This window comes from Oncorhynchus nerka, linkage group LG10 (genome assembly GCF_034236695.1).
Source record: "Oncorhynchus nerka isolate Pitt River linkage group LG10, Oner_Uvic_2.0, whole genome shotgun sequence".
NCBI lineage: Eukaryota > Metazoa > Chordata > Actinopteri > Salmoniformes > Salmonidae > Oncorhynchus > Oncorhynchus nerka.
This window is the reverse complement of record NC_088405.1, coordinates 9,292,198-9,308,791: the sequence shown is the minus strand read 5'-3', so window position 1 is coordinate 9,308,791 and position 16,594 is coordinate 9,292,198. Positions and strand designations below refer to the sequence as shown.

General features: G+C 47.8%; 1 protein-coding gene across 3 annotated transcripts in view; it reads left to right on the top strand.

Moving 5' to 3' along the window:
* pald1a (phosphatase domain containing paladin 1a) overlaps window positions 1–16,594 on the top strand; it is a 174,798-nt gene that overhangs the window by 139,536 nt on the left and 18,668 nt on the right. For all 3 annotated transcript variants that reach the window (XM_065022967.1, XM_065022966.1, XM_065022965.1), the window contains one exon: window positions 12,128–12,283. In XM_065022967.1, coding sequence (XP_064879039.1) covers window positions 12,128–12,283 — 156 coding nt within the window. The remainder of the gene's footprint in view (window positions 1–12,127; window positions 12,284–16,594) is intronic.

Below are 16,594 nucleotides of genomic sequence, written 5' to 3'. Positions count from 1 at the left end.
TGTAAGGAGGAAGTCGTGACGCAGGTCTGTGTTACTCTAGACGACTTGTTATCCCCATGGACAGGAAATTAAAGAGACAAGGGAATCACTGAGGCTGTGACCCAAATGGCACCCTGTCACCTACATAGTGCACTACGGGTGCGTTCTATAGGGAATAGGGGGCCAATTGGGATGTAGCCTAAAAGTCTAAGTGTTCCCTTTATCTACAGTGATGCGATTTGAGCTTTTGTATTCATTTAATTGAGCCTTTCATTAAATGAGGTCCTGAACCCTCAGCTCACAATGGGAGTCGGTGAGGGGAGCAAGGCAGTGTCCTAAATGTTCCCCATTCCCTAAATAGTTTTATATTTCACTTTTATTTCACTAGGAAAGTCGGTTAAGAACTAATTCTTATTTACAATGACGGCCTACCAAAAGGCCTCCTGTGGGGACGGGGACCTGGGATTAAAAGAATAAATACAATATAAATATATAATGCCCTTCTTTCAACCACTATGTAGGTGATAGGGGGCCATTTTGGACATGCATAGTTACACAGATTGAACACCAACTATACAGTGACTTACACAATGTCTATATAATAACACCTGGAAGGACGTCTGAGGAAGTGGTAATGTGGCTTCCTGGGAATTAGCATTTGATTCCATTCCATTGGTGGCTGTCAGGCCTCACGTGGCAGCTGAGCGGACTGGAAGGCAGTTTCTTTCAGACCCGTCTCTGCATTAATGCACTGTTCTATTGTTCCGTGGAATGAGTAGAACCCGGAACATAACATTTAGAACACTTGAAGGTCTTTTAGTTCCTGGACTTGTTATACAGAGAAACTGTTCCCAATGAACTTGATTCATTCTCAATGCCTTCAGAATAAATAGCAGTCGCACGTCATTATGGAGAAGTGGCGTGCTCTTGACCATGAATGGACTTTGTCCTCTTATGGTTTCTGCTTAAACTCTTAAACTCCTCCTCCTGAGTGAAATACTGGGCATTTACAGAAATATAACTAAATAGAAGGAGAGGAGCCCGGGAGGAGGTATCCTCTGTAGGGGACTAGAAGGAGAGGAGTCAGGGAGGTGGTATCCTCTGTAGGGGACTAGAAGGAGAGGAGGCAGGGAGGAGGTATCCTCTGTAGGGGACTAGAAGGAGAGGAGTCAGGGAGGTGGTATCCTCTGTAGGGGACTAGAAGGAGAGGAGGCAGGGAGGAGGTATCCTCTGTAGGGGACTAGAAGGAGAGGAGTCAGGGAGGTGGTATCCTCTGTAGGGGACTAGAAGGAGAGGAGCCCGGGAGGAGGTATCCTCTGTAGGGGACTAGAAGGAGAGGAGTCAGGGAGGTGGTATCCTCTGTAGGGGACTAGAAGGAGAGGAGTCAGGGAGGAGGTGTCCTCTGTAGGGGACTAGGTGCCATTAAACCCCTACAACTCATCCAGAACGCCGCAGCCCGTCTGGTGTTCAACCTTCCCAAGTTCTCTCACGTCACCCCGCTCCTCCGCTCTCTCCACTGGCTTCCAGTTGAAGCTCGCATCCGCTACAAGACCATGGTGCTTGCCTACGGAGCTGTGAGGGGAACGGCACCTCAGTACCTCCAGGCTCTGATCAGGCCCTACACCCAAACAAGGGCACTGCGTTCATCCACCTCTGGCCTGCTCGCCTCCCTACCACTGAGGAAGTACAGTTCCCGCTCAGCCCGGTCAAAACTGTTCGCTGCTCTGGCCCCCCAATGGTGGAACAAACTCCCTCACGACGCCAGGACAGCGGAGTCAATCACCATCTTCCGGAGACACCTGAAACCCCACCTCTTTAAGGAATACCTAGGATAGGATAAAGTAATCCTTCTCCCCCTCCCCCCCCCCTTAAAAGACCTAGATGCACTATTGTAAAGTGGCTGTTCCACTGGATGTCATAAGGTGAAAGCACCAATTTGTAAGTCGCTCTGGATAAGAGCGTCTGCTAAATGACTTAAATGTAATGTAAATGGGACTAGAAGGAGAGGAGGCAGGGAGGTGGTATCCTCTGTAGGGGACTAGAAGGAGAGGAGGCAGGGAGGAGGTGTCCTCTGTAGGGGACTAGAAGGAGAGGAGGAGGGAGGAGGTATCCTCTGTAGGGGACTAGAAGGAGAGGAGCCCGGGAGGAGGTATCCTCTGTAGGGGACTAGAAGGAGAGGAGTCAGGGAGGTGGTATCCTCTGTAGGGGACTAGAAGGAGAGGAGGCAGGGAGGTGGTATCCTCTGTAGGGGACTAGAAGGAGAGGAGTCAGGGAGGAGGTCAGGGAGGAGGTGTCCTCTGTAGGGGACTAGAAGGAGAGGAGGCAGGGAGGTGGTATCCTCTGTAGGGGACTAGAAGGAGAGGAGGCAGGGAGGAGGTGTCCTCTGTAGGGGACTAGAAGGAGAGGAGGGGGACTAGGGGACTAGGAGAGGAGGCAGGGAGGAGGTATCCTCTGTAGGGGACTAGAAGGAGAGGAGGCAGGGAGAAGGTATCCTCTGTAGGGGACTAGAAGGAGAGGAGGCAGGGAGAAGGTATCCTCTGTAGGGGACTAGAATGAGAGGAGGCAGGGAGGAGGTATCCTCTGTTGCCTGGAGTGCTAGATGGATGGGTTTATTTTAGTTTGCCTGGAGTGCCAGATGGATGGCTTTATTTTAGTCTGCCTGGAGTGCCAGATGGGTGGGAATTTAGTTTAGTCTGCCTGGAGTGCTAGATGGGCGGGGTTTAGTTTAGTCTGCCTGGAGTGCCAGATGGACGGGGTTTAGTTTAGTCTGCCTGGAGTGCCAGATGGGCGGGTGTTTAGTTTAGTCTGCCTGGAGTGCCAGATGGACGGGGTTTAGTTTAGTCTGCCTGGAGTGCCAGATGGGCGGGGGTTTAGTTTAGTCTGCCTGGAGTGCCAGATGGACGGGGTTTATTTTAGTCTGCCTGGAGTGCCAGATGGACGGGGTTTAGTTTAGTCTGCCTGGAGTGCCAGATGGACGGGGTTTAGTTTAGTCTGCCTGGAGTGCCAGATGGACGGGGTTTAGTTTAGTCTGCCTGGAGTGCCAGATGGGCGGGGGTTTAGTTTAGTCTGCCTGGAGTGCCAGATGGACGGGGTTTAGTTTAGTCTGCCTGGAGTGCCAGATGGACGGGGTTTAGTTTAGTCTGCCTGGAGTGCCAGATGGACGGGGTTTAGTTTAGGCCCTATAAAGGGAATAGGTACTCCTGGTTATAAGTAGTGCCCTATAAAGGGAATAGGTACTCCTGGTTATAACCAGGGCCCTATAAAGGGAATAGGTACTCCTGGTTATAACCAGGGCCCTATAAAGGGAATAGGTACTCCTGGTTATAACCAGGGCCCTATAAAGGGAATAGGTGCTCCTGGTTATAACCAGGGCCCTATAAAGGGAATAGGTACTCCTGGTTATAACCAGGGCCCTATAAAGGGAATAGGTACTCCTGGTTATAACCAGGGCCCTATAAAGGGAATAGGTACTCCTGGTTATAACCAGGGCCCTATAAAGGGAATAGGTACTCCTGGTTATAACCAGGGCCCTATAAAGGGAATAGGTACTCCTGGTTATAACCAGGGCCCTATAAAGGGAATAGGTGCTCCTGGTTATAACCAGGGCCCTATAAAGGGAATAGGTACTCCTGGTTATAACCAGGGCCCTATAAAGGGAATAGGTACTCCTGGTTATAACCAGGGCCCTATAAAGGGAATAGGTACTCCTGGTTATAACCAGGGCCCTATAAAGGGAATAGGTGCTCCTGGTTATAACCAGGGCCCTATAAAAAGGGAATAGGTACTCCTGGTTATAACCAGGGCCCTATAAAGGGAATAGGTACTCCTGGTTATAACCAGGGCCCTATAAAAAGGGAATAGGTACTCCTGGTTATAACCAGGGCCCTATAAAGGGAATAGGTGCTCCTGGTCATTAAAAGTGATTAAAAGTGAACTTCAAGTATAATTTTAATTCCTATTGCTCATTAATTCAACTTGAACCTTTGTCATTAATCCTTGATGGACACCAGGAGGATAATGACACAACTCAGCAATTAGTGAGACACACAGCTATAAATAAAGAGCAGACTGTAACGGCTTTCTTCCACTGAAGGAGAGGAGGACCAAAATGCAGCGTGGTTAGAGTTCAACATGTTTAATCAAGACCATACACGAGAACACTACAAAATACAAAACAACAAAGGTGAAAACCGAAACAGTCCTATCTGGTGCAATGACACAAAGACAGAAGACAACCACCCACAAAACCAAACACAAAACAGGCTCCCTAAATATGGTTCCCAATCAGAGACAATGACAAACACCTGCCTCTGAGAACCATATCAGGCCAAACAACAAACCCAACATAGAAACATAAAACATAGAATGTCCACTCAGCTCACGTCCTGACCAACACTAAAACAAAGAAAACACAAAAGAACTATGGTCAGAACATGACACACTCTTTCCACACCTCCCTTATTTTAACCCCAGCAGTGTCACCTCCCTTATTTTAACCCCAGCAGTGTCCCTCCCTTATTTTAACCCCAGCAGTGTCCCCTCCCTTATTTTAACCCCAGCAGTGTCCCCTCCCTTATTTTAACCCCAGCAGTGTCACCTCCCTTATTTTAACCCCAGCAGTGTCACCTCCCTTATTTTAACCCCAGCAGTGTCACCTCCCTTATTTTAACCACAGCAGTGTCACCTCCCTTATTTTAACCCCAGCAGTGTCACCTCCCTTATTTTAACCCCAGCAGTGTCCCCTCCCTTATTTTAACCCCAGCAGTGTCCCCTCCCTTATTTTAACCCCAGCAGTGTCACCTCCCTTATTTTAACCCCAGCAGTGTCACCTCCCTTATTTTAACCCCAGCAGTGTCACCTCCCTTATTTTAACCCCAGCAGTGTCCCCTCCCTTATTTTAACCCCAGCAGTGTCCCCTCCCTTATTTTAACCCCAGCAGTGTCCCCTCCCTTATTTTCACCCCAGCAGTGTCACCTCCCTTATTTTAACCCCAGCAGTGTCCCCTCCCTTATTTTAACCCCAGCAGTGTCACCTCCCTTATTTTAACCCCAGCAGTGTCCCCTCCCTTATTTTAACCCCAGCAGTGTCATCTCCCTTATTTTAACCCCAGCAGTGTCATCTCCCTTATTTTAACCCCAGCAGTGTCACCTCCCTCAACTTAATGAATCACACATTTTTCAATTGATTGGGATTAGTTACTGTGCCAGTTTACAGATCAGCGTGCGTGCGTGCGTGCGTGTGTGCTCGCGCTCCTTTGCTTAGTAAGCCGGGGTTAGTGTTGCCCTCTTCTAGCCAGCTGTGCTCTGTCCTTCACTGTGAGGATGGGAGGGGGACATGCCTGAAGGGGATTACCAGAGACCCTCTGGTTCCATCCCACATGGCGCCCAAATTCCCTACATAGTGCCCTACTTTGACCTGGGCCCGCAGTGCACTATGTAGGGTACAGGGTGATCTATAGAATGGAGCCCTGTGTGAGGAGCATGCAGAAAACGTCTGTCTGTTGTATGGGAGGAGGTGTCAAGAAGTGTGCAGTCACAGCTGATCTGTGTGTGTGTGCTGTGCAGGTGTGTGTGTGCTGTGCAGGTGTGTGTGCTGTGTGTGTGTGCGTGTGCGTGTCTCTGTCTATCTGGAGCACACGTGTCTGCCAGGAATGGGCACTGTGTTATATTCAGGCTGAAGAGAGAGTTGAGAGGAGGGTGAGCACGCTGAACTAGTGTTGCCTCAGAGCCTTCTGGGAAGGCAGGGTGCACAGGGGGATCAGGGTCCTGTTCGATAGGCACCAAACGGAGGAGAACACACTGAAATAGGAAGAGGGATTTCCTGGGTCATATTCATTAGTGCACACTGTAGCAAACCATAGAAAATGGTATTCAGTTGCAAATTAGCGCTTCTTAAGTTCAGGTTGTCCCTACCCGTTTTGTTTTCTTCCGTTTAGTTTCTAATGAAAACGTTTTTGCTACGCTGTGCACTAATGAATATGGGCCTCACAGGGTTCTCAGACAGACGGACAGAATTCACATGTTGCCCGGTTAGATCAGCTGTCAGAAGAGACCAGAGGAGAGGAGAGGAGAGGAGAGGAGAGGAGGAGGAGGAGAGAGGAGGAGAGAGGAGGGGAGAGGAGGGGAGAGGAGGGGAGAAGAGAGGAGAGGAGAGGAGGGGAGAGGAGAGGAGAGGAGGGGAGAGGAGAGGAGAGGAGAGGAGAGGGGACCTGAGGAGAGTCTCTCCCGCCCCTGTTTGGGAATGGACAGGAAGTACCACTGACTCCTTCACGGAGGCGGTATCTCTCCCGCCCCTGTTTGGGAATGGACAGGAAGTACCACTGACTCCTTCACGGAGGCGGTGTCTCTCCCGCCCCTGTTTGGGAATGGACAGGAAGTACCACTGACTCCTTCACGGAGGCGGTGTCTCTCCCGCCCCTGTTTGGGAATGGACAGGAAGTACCACTGACTCCTTCACGGAGGCGGTGTCTCTCCGCCCCTGTTTGGGAATGGACAGGAAGTACCACTGACTCCTTCACGGAGGCGGTGTCTCTCCGCCCATGTTTGGGAATGGACAGGAAGTACCCCTGACTCCTTCACGGAGGCGGTGTCTCTCCGCCCCTGTTTGGGAATGGACAGGAAGTACCACTGACTCCTTCACGGAGGCGGTGTCTCTCCCGCCCCTGTTTGGGAATGGACAGGAAGTACCACTGACTCCTTCACGGAGGCGGTGTCTCTCCGCCCCTGTTTGGGAATGGACAGGAAGTACCACTGACTCCTTCACGGAGGCGGTGTCTCTCCCGCCCCTGTTTGGGAATGGACAGGAAGTACCACTGACTCCTTCACGGAGGCGGTGTCTCCCGCCCCTGTTTGGGAATGGACAGGAAGTACCACTGACTCCTTCACGGAGGCGGTGTCTCTCCGCCCCTGTTTGGGAATGGACAGGAAGTACCACTGACTCCTTCACGGAGGCGGTGTCTCTCCCGCCCCTGTTTGGGAATGGACAGGAAGTACCACTGACTCCTTCACGGAGGCGGTGTCTCTCCCGCCCCTGTTTGGGAATGGACAGGAAGTACCACTGACTCCTTCACGGAGGCGGTGTCTCCCGCCCCTGTTTGGGAATGGACAGGAAGTACCACTGACTCCTTCACGGAGGCGGTGTCTCTCCCGCCCCTGTTTGGGAATGGACAGGAAGTACCACTGACTCCTTCACGGAGGCGGTGTCTCTCCCGCCCCTGTTTGGGAATGGACAGGAAGTACCACTGACTCCTTCACGGAGGCGGTGTCTATAGGTGTTTATTTCCACCAGTCCACCTATTTATTATCTGTTGACATTGTAAAAGGACCCGTTTTCATTCGCCCCAATGCGCCATAGAATGTTTCTTAGTTTGTCCTCCTACAGTCAGTGTGACCATTTTAAATTGCGATTCATTTTATTTCGCAACATTTTCTATCAGACCCCAAACACACCTCATTCTGGCAGTTACAAATATGAATTATCATGTTGCCTTAATACATTCTGCTTTCTGCTCAGACTGCTGATGCTACAGGGAGCTAGCCTCAACTCCCCCCTCCTCACCCCTCAACCCCCCTCCTCACCCCTCAACTCCCCCTCCTCCTCACCCCTCAACTCCCCCTCCTCCTCACCCCTCAACTCCCTCCTGTCCCTCCTCACTCCTCTAACCCCTCCTCACCCCTCAACCCCCCCTCCTCACCCCTCAACTCCCTCATGTCCCTCCTCACTCCTCTACCCACCCCCTCCTCACCCCTCAACTCCCTGCTGTCCCTCCTCACCCCTCTACCCCCCAACCCCCCCAACCTTGCCACTACAAACATTCTGAAGCATTAGTACTCCGTTCCAGGGTTAGCTCACCCCTCTACCCCCTCACCCCTCTACCCCCCAACCCCCTCCAACCTTGCCACTACAAACACTCTGAAGCATTAGTACTCCGTTCCAGGGTTAGCTCACCCCTCTACCCCCCCCAACCCCCTCCAATCTTGCCACTACAAACACTCTGAAGCATTAGTACTCCATTCCAGGGTTAGCTCACCCCTCTACCCCCCCCAACCCCCTCCAACCTTGCCACTACAAACACTCTGAAGCATTAGTACTCCATTCCAGGGTTAGCTCACCCCTCTACCCCCCCCAACCCCTCCAACCTTGCCACTACTAACACTCTGAAGCATTAGTACTCCGTTCCAGGGTTAGCTCACCCCTCTACCCCCTCACCCCTCTACCCCCAACCCCCTCCAACCTTGCCACTACAAACACTCTGAAGCATTAGTACTCCGTTCCAGGGTTAGCTCACCCCTCTACCCCCCCCAACCTTGCCACTACAAACACTCTGAAGCATTAGTACTCCATTCCAGGGTTAGCTCACCCCTCTACCCCCCCAACCCCCTCCAACCTTGCCACTACAAACACTCTGAAGCATTAGTACTCCGTTCCAGGGTTAGCTCACCCCTCTACCCCTCACCCCTCCCCCCCCAACCCCCTCCAACCTTGCCACTACAAACACTCTGAAGCATTAGTACTCCGTTCCAGGGTTTAGCTCAAGGCCCAAAGCAATCAAAGCTTCACATTAAAAACCTTCGTTCCTGACATTGACTAATGGGCTACATCCCAAATGGCTCCCCATTTAGTCCACCGTTTTTCACCATAATCCCTATGGGCCCTGGTAAAAGAAGCAGTGCATTAAATAGGGAATAGGGTGCAGGTTGGGATGAAACCACTGCTAGAAGAGCCTTGTCAGCAGATACCATGGTGCCAGTAACCAGTTATTGAAAAAGGACCCCATTATCAAGGTTACTCAGCGTAGAGAGAGAGAACGAGGTAAATGATTGTCATTGGATTCCATCTGATGTTTTTTCTTTTCTTCAGTTGGCCTGATTGCTAGGTTAGGCTTTTCAGTTAGACATAAAGTTGGAGAGTGGAGAACGAGTAAAAATGTATGGCCACTTTGATACTTGATACTTATCTGCTACTGCACCGAACGGAGGAGAACCCACTGAAATAGGAAGAGGGACTTCCTGGGTCATGTTCATTAGTGCACACCGTAGCAACCCGTAGCAAATAGTATTCCGTTGTAAATTAGCGCTTCTTAAGTTCAGGTTGTCCCTCCCTGTTTCGTTCTGTTTTCTTCCATTTAGTTTGAATGAATTACGGGACCTCGACATCCGGCCTGGCTGCCAAGTGGGTTGGTCTGTGCCCTCCATGGCTGCCAAGTGGGTTGGTCTGTGCCCTCCATGGCTGCCAAGTGGGTTGGTCTGTGCCCTCCATGGCTGCCAAGTGGGTTGGTCTGTGCCCTCCATGGCTGCACGCCTGCCCATTCTTGTCAAATCCATAGATTAGGGCCTAATGAATTTATTTTAATAGACTGATTTCCTTATAAAACTGTGACTCAGTATTTTTGAAATTGTTTCATGTTGCGTTTTATATTTTTGCTAGACAACCATTTTCATATATTTCTATAGATTTTAAATTAGATTTGAATCAAAACTGTAACTCGGCCACTAAGGAACATTCACTGTCTTCGTGGTAAACAGCTCCAGTGTAGATGTGGCCTTGTGTTTTAGGTTATTGTCGTGCTGAAAGGTGAATTCATCTCCCTGTGTCTGGTGGAAAGAAGACTGAACCAGGTTTTCCTCTAGGATTTGCCTGTACCTAGTGACATTCTGTTTTTGTTTTTTTTATCCTGAAAAACAATTACAAGCATACCCATAACATGATGCAGCCATCACTATGCTTGAAAATATGGAGAGTTGTACTCATGTTCTGTGAAAATTCAATACATTACTAATTCAGGACAGAAAGTGAATTGCTTTACCATATTTTGTGCAATATTACTTTAGTGCCTTGTTGCAAACAGGATGCATGTTTTGGCATATTTGTATTCTGTACAGGCTTCCTTCTTTTCACTCTGTCAATGAGGTTAGTATTGTGGAGTAACAATGTTGTTGATCCATCCTCAGTTTTCTCCTACCACAGCCATTAAACTCTGTAACTGTTTTAAAGTCACCATTGACCTCATGGTGAAACCCCTGAGCAGTTTCTTTCCTCTCCTGCAACTGAATTAGGAAGGACGCCTCTAACTTTGTAGTGACTGGGTGTATTGATACACCATCCAAAGTGTAATGAATAAGGTTGGCTTTTTACCCCAATTTACCCCAAAATTGGCCCATGTTACATTTAGTCCCACTCTCCCCTATACACTCACAGCAAATTGGAAAGTGGTAACATGTTAACCATGCCACTGCTAAAAACACTGGGTTTAAAATTATGCAGTTTGCACATATTTAGGAGTTGTGAAATAACCAAAGTAGGAATGGAAAGCTGGGATCTACCTTTTTTTTAAACAATGGCCATTAAAACTGCAGTTTTCCCTGCGATTGGAAATTCACAGCTTAAATGCGTCTTGGGAGGAATATTTATCTCGCATAGAACACACAACAACAAGCCAGCAAGGTAGATCAACTATTTATTAGAATATAGTGTACTCTGATTTCTCTGTTCATTACTCGTTTTGTTGGCAGAGGAAAAGTAAATTCTAGCATCTTCAAAGTGCGCCTCGGCAGAAATTATTTTTCATGTTCCATGTTTATTTGCCGTGGTGGCAATCATTTAGATGTTTGATGAGTCGGAAACATTGCTGTGCACAGTCCTGGGTTCCCTGAAAATTATAGGAAATTGTTTCTTTGTCCTATGAAGTGTGGAAAACGTTGGTATTGTTAGCCCTCATTTGCTCACCCATTATTTCTGAAGGTTAAATGTCAACCGAGACCGAGATGGTATAAATGATATCCCAGGAGTCATTAGTGCGTAGAGAGGTATTGAATGGTTGGCTACAGTTCTAGCCTATTAGAGAAGACCTACAGCTATCTGACCTTTTGTCTGCTCTGTGGTTACCTGGCTATTAAGGCCTGGTTGAAAGAGTTGCACTGTCATTTACTCTCACCAGGCTGTGCTGTGTTCATGCTTGGCCAAACAGACACCACGGAAAATAAGGATAATACACTAAATACTGTAGTACTCAGAAGACACTATTATCCAAAGTGACATACATTTACTGTGTGTGATCTGATCCCCGATGAATTGAACCCATGACCTTCACGTTGCTAGTGACACAGTGTTTACCAATGAGACCACACCCATAATAATGACTTCTCTTTTCCCATGATTCCCCCTGGTCAGAAGTAGGTGAGATATGTCTAGAGGTCAATCTTTATATTATTTATCTAGGCAAGTCAGTTAAGAACAAATCTTATTTACAATGACGGCCTAGGAACAGTGGGTTAACTGGTCTAGGAACAGTGGGTTAACTGGTCTAGGAACAGTGGGTTAACTGGTCTAGGAACAGTGGGTTAACTGGTCTAGGAACAGTGGGTTAACTGGTCTAGGAACAGTGGGTTAACTGGTCTAGGAACAGTGGGTTAACTGGTCTAGGAACAGTGGGTTAACTGGTCTAGGAACAGTGGGTTAACTGGTCTAGGAACAGTGGGTTAACTGGTCTAGGAACAGTGGGTTAACTGGTCTAGGAACAGTGGGTTAACTGGTCTAGGAACAGTGGGTTAACTGGTCTAGGAACAGTGGGTTAACTGGTCTAGGAACAGTGGGGTTAACTGGTCTAGGAACAGTGGGTTAACTGGTCTAGGAACAGTGGGTTAACTGGTCTAGGAACAGTGGGTTAACTGGTCTAGGAACAGTGGGTTAACTGGTCTAGGAACAGTGGGTTAACTGGTCTAGGAACAGTGGGTTAACTGGTCTAGGAACAGTGGGTTAACTGGTCTAGGAACAGTGGGTTAACTGCCTGTTCAGGGGCAGAACAACAGATTTCTTTTTTACCTTGTTCTGAGATTCGATTTTTACCTTGCTCTGGGATTCGATCTAGCAACCTTTTGGTTACTGGCCCAAAGCTCTAACCACTAGGCTCCCTGCCTCCCCAATCTCATAGTAGTCTGATCCACAACATGAATTAAAGGAATAGTTCACCTAAAATAAAGTCTTGTTTCTTCTGCAACGTGTATTAGTTACCGTTGTAGTGTGGACGCTGTTGTTCACTTGAACTAAAACAACTTTTAAATGTTTTTATGGTTACAGTTCTCATCCTTTGGTGTGGAGGGCCATTTTTTAAAAATATAATGACTCTCCTCTTTCCGTGATTCCCCTGCAGATTAAAAGTGGTAAGAGTGAGAAGGAGGTGCAGCAGCTGCTTCTGAAGAGTGTCCAGTATCTGGAGCGTTACATGTACCTGATCCTCTTCAACAGCTACCTGCATCTGGAGAAGAAAAACTCCTGGCAACGATCCTTCACCACCTGGATGCAACAGGTTGGTGGGCCTGCTGTTCATTCACACAGCACAACTCACAGGGGAATAACGTAGCCGTACACTGGCCTAGAATAGAAGAGACTGGATGCAACAGGTGGGTGGGCCTGCCGTTCATTCACACAGCACAACTCACAGTGGTATAACGTATCCGTACACTGGTCTAGAATAGAAGAGACTGGATGCAACAGGTTGGTGGGCCTGCCGTTCATTCACACAGCACAACTCAGTGGTATAACGTAGCTGTACACTGGCCTAGAATAGAAGAGACTGGATGCAACAGGTTGGTGGGCCTGCCGTTCATTCACACAGCACAACTCACAGTGGAATAACGTAGCTGTACACTGGCCTAGAATAGAAGAGACTGGATGCAACAGGTTGGTGGGCCTGCAGTTCATTCACACAGCACAACTCACAGTGGAATAATATAGAATAAAATAGAATAGAAGAGACTGGACTAGACTGGGCTGGAGTAGAATAGACTATATCTTCATTGGGTTGGCCTCCCATTCACATAGCAGTAGAAACACTGACCCAATAGTAAATTCTGACCCAGAATGAGGTTATATAATTACATTCATCATTACTACAGTGCTGGGGTGAATTATAGTTCATTTCAGTCAATTCAGGAACTAAACTGAAATATCAATTCCAAATACATTTTCCCCCATTTTGCTTTTCCATGGGAGAAAAAAAGATGCTTTTCAAATAACAAAATTGCTTTTCAAATAACAAAATTACATTTCAACCCGGTCACATTCATTAACTAAATAGGTGAATTAAATGTACTTTTATCTTCATTTTTTAAAATAAAATAAGATATGATCCAACATCAACGGCCAGTTATTACTGTTTTTGTATTATGTTATATTCTTATATCCAGTTGTCAGATTTCCTCGTTTCGGTTTCTTTGACCTCTACCAGTCCAATGAAATCTCAGAATAATGCTGCTGTGGCTTATGAAGGAAAAGGCCCCCGTCAGCCCTTTTCTGTGCAATGAGGAAACGTGTGGCTAATTTCCAGACCCAGGCGATCTGATATCTGATCCACGGCACATACAACCAACCCCCCTCTGCACCCCTCGCTCCTCCTCACAGACTGACACATTCATCAATTCCAGCAGCTTCATACAAGGCCAGCTGAGAATCAATTCCAGCAGCTTCATACAAGGCCAGCTGAGAATCAATTCCAGCAGCTTCATACAAGGCCAGCTGAGAATCAATTCCAGCAGCTTCAGACAAGGCCAGCTGAGAATCAATTCCAGCAGCTTCAGACAAGGCCAGCTGAGAATCAATTCCAGCAGCTTCATACAAGGCCAGCTGAGAATCAATTCCAGCAGCTTCATACAAGGCCAGCTGAGAATCAATTCCAGCAGCTTCATACAAGGCCAGCGGAGAATCAATTCCAGCAGCTTCATACAAGGCCAGCTGAGCATCAATTCCAGCAGCTTCAGACAAGGCCAGCTGAGCATCAATTCCAGCAGCTTCAGACAAGGCCAGCTGAGAATCTATTCCAGCAGCTTCATATAAGGCCAGATGAGAATCAATTCCAGCAGCTTCATACAAGGCCATCTGAGAATCAATCTATTCAGAAAATGGAGCTGCTGCCTTCATTCTATTCACAAGTGTGGAGAAAGCAACAGGTTGTATCCCAAATAGCTTCCTATTCCCTAGATAGTGCACTACTTTTGACCAGTTTAGTCAAAAAATTGTGCACTAACTAGGGAATAAGGTACCATTTGGGATGCTGAGGCTGGGTAACGGTAAACTTGGACTGAAGGAAGAGGGCTGAGGAATGGTAAACTAGGGCTGAAGGTAGAGGCTGAGGAATGGTAAACTAGGGCTGAAGGAAGAGGCTGAGGAATGGTAAACTAGGACTGAAGGAAGAGGCTGAGGAATGGTAAACTAGGGCTGAAGGAAGAGGCTGAGGATTGGTAAACTAGGGCTGAAGGAAGAGGCTGAGGAATGGTAAACTAGGGCTGAAGGAAGAGGCTGAGGAATGGTAAACTAGGACTGAAGGAAGAGGCTGAGGATTGGTAAACTAGGACTGAAGGAAGAGGCTGAGGAATGGTAAACTAGGGCTGAAGGAAGAGGCTGAGGATTGGTAAACTAGGGCTGAAGGAAGAGGCTGAGGTAAACTAGGACTGGCTGAGGAATGGTAAACTAGGACTGAAGGAAGAGGCTGAGGAAAGGCTGAGGATTGGTAAACTAGGACTGAAGGAAGAGGCTGAGGGATTGGACTGAAAACTGAGGAATGGTAAACTAGGACTGAAGGAAGAGGCTGAGGAATTGGTAAACTAGGACTGAAGGAAGAGGCTGAGGATTGGTAAACTAGGACTGAGGAATGGTAAACTAGGGCTGAAGGAAGAGGCTGAGGAATGGTAAACTAGGACTGAAGGAAGAGACTGAGGAATGGTAAACTAGGGCTGAAGGAAGAGGCTGAGGATTGGTAAACTAGGACTGAAGGAAGAGGCTGAGGAATGGTAAACTAGGACTGAAGGAAGAGGCTGGGGAATGGTAAACTAGGACTGAACGAAGAGGCTGGGGAATGGTAAACTAGGACTGAAGGAAGAGGCTGGGGAATGGTAAACTAGGGCTGAAGGAAGAGGCTGGGGAATGGTAAACTAGGACTGAAGGAAGAGTCTGAGGAATGGTAAACTAGGGCTGAAGGAAGAGGCTGGGGAATGGTAAACTAGGACTGAAGGAAGAGGCTGAGGAATGGTAAACTAGGACTGAAGGAAGAGGCTGGGGAATGGTAAACTAGGACTGAAGGAAGAGGCTGGTCAGGTTTAGAAAGCGTCTGTTTGTAGTGTTCTAGAGGGAATAGGGGGCTGTTTGTAGTGTTCTAGAGGGAATATGGGGCTGTTTGTAGTGTTCTAGAGGGAATAGGGGGCTGTTTGTAGTGTTCTAGAGGGAATAGGGGGCTGTTTGTAGTGTTCTAGAGGTGTTTTGGAGGAGGTAGAGTAAAACATGACATATTGATTCATCTACAGTTCCAATATGTTAACACTAAGACGTCTGGTTTAGCTGTACGGTTGGTACGACTGCACTGCCTCTGTATGCATCCCAAATGGCACCCTAGTACCATAGGGCTCTGGTCAAACGTAGTGCACTGTATCCTGGGGCGGCAGGTAGCCTAGTGGTTAGAGCATTGGGCCAGTAACCGAAAGGTTGCTAGATTGAATCCCTGAGCTGACATGTTAAAAATCTGTTGTTCTGCCCCTGAACAAGGAAGTTAACCCACTGTTCCCTGGTAGGCCATTATTGAAAATTAGAATTTGTTCTTAACTGACACTTACAATCTTTTATTTCACCTTTATTTAACCTTTATTTACAAGTTCTCATTTACAACTGCGACCTGGCCAAGGCAAAGCAACAAGTTCTCATTTACAACTGCGACCTGGCCAAGGCAAAGCAACAAGTTCTCATTTACAACTGCGACCTGGCCAAGGCAAAGCAACAAGTTCTCATTTACAACTGTGACCTGGCCAAGGCAAAGCAACAAGTTCTCATTTACAACTGTGACCTGGCCAAGGCAAAGCAACAAGTTCTCATTTACAACTGGCCAAGGTGTTCCTGGCCAAGGCAAAGCAACAAGTTCTCATTTACAACTGTGACCTGGCCAAGGCAAAGCAACAAGTTCTCATTTACAACTGTGACCTGGCCAAGGCAAAGCAACAAGTTCTCATTTACAACTGCGACCTGGCCAAGGCAAAGCAACAAGTTCTCATTTACAACTGCGACCTGGCCAAGGCAAAGCAACAAGTTCTCATTTACAACTGCGACCTGGCCAAGGCAAAGCAACAAGTTCTCATTTACAACTGTGACCTGGCCAAGGCAAAGCAACAAGTTCTCATTTACAACTGTGACCTGGCCAAGGCAAAGCAACAAGTTCTCATTTACAACTGTGACCTGGCCAAGGCAAAGCAACAAGTTCTCATTTACAACTGTGACCTGGCCAAGGCAAAGCAACAAGTTCTCATTTACAACTGTGACCTGGCCAAGGCAAAGCAACAAGTTCTCATTTACAACTGTGACCTGGCCAAGGCAAGCAAGCAACAAGTTCTCATTTACAACTGTGACCTGGCCAAGGCAAAGCAACAAGTTCTCATTTACAACTGTGACCTGGCCAAGGCAAAGCAACAAGTTCTCATTTACAACTGTGACCTGGCCAAGGCAAAGCAACAAGTTCTCATTTACAACTGTGACCTGGCCAAGGCAAAGCAACAAGTTCTCATTTACAACTGTGACCTGGCCAAGGCAAAGCAACAAGTTCTCATTTACAACTGTGACCTGGCCAAGGCAAAGCAACAAG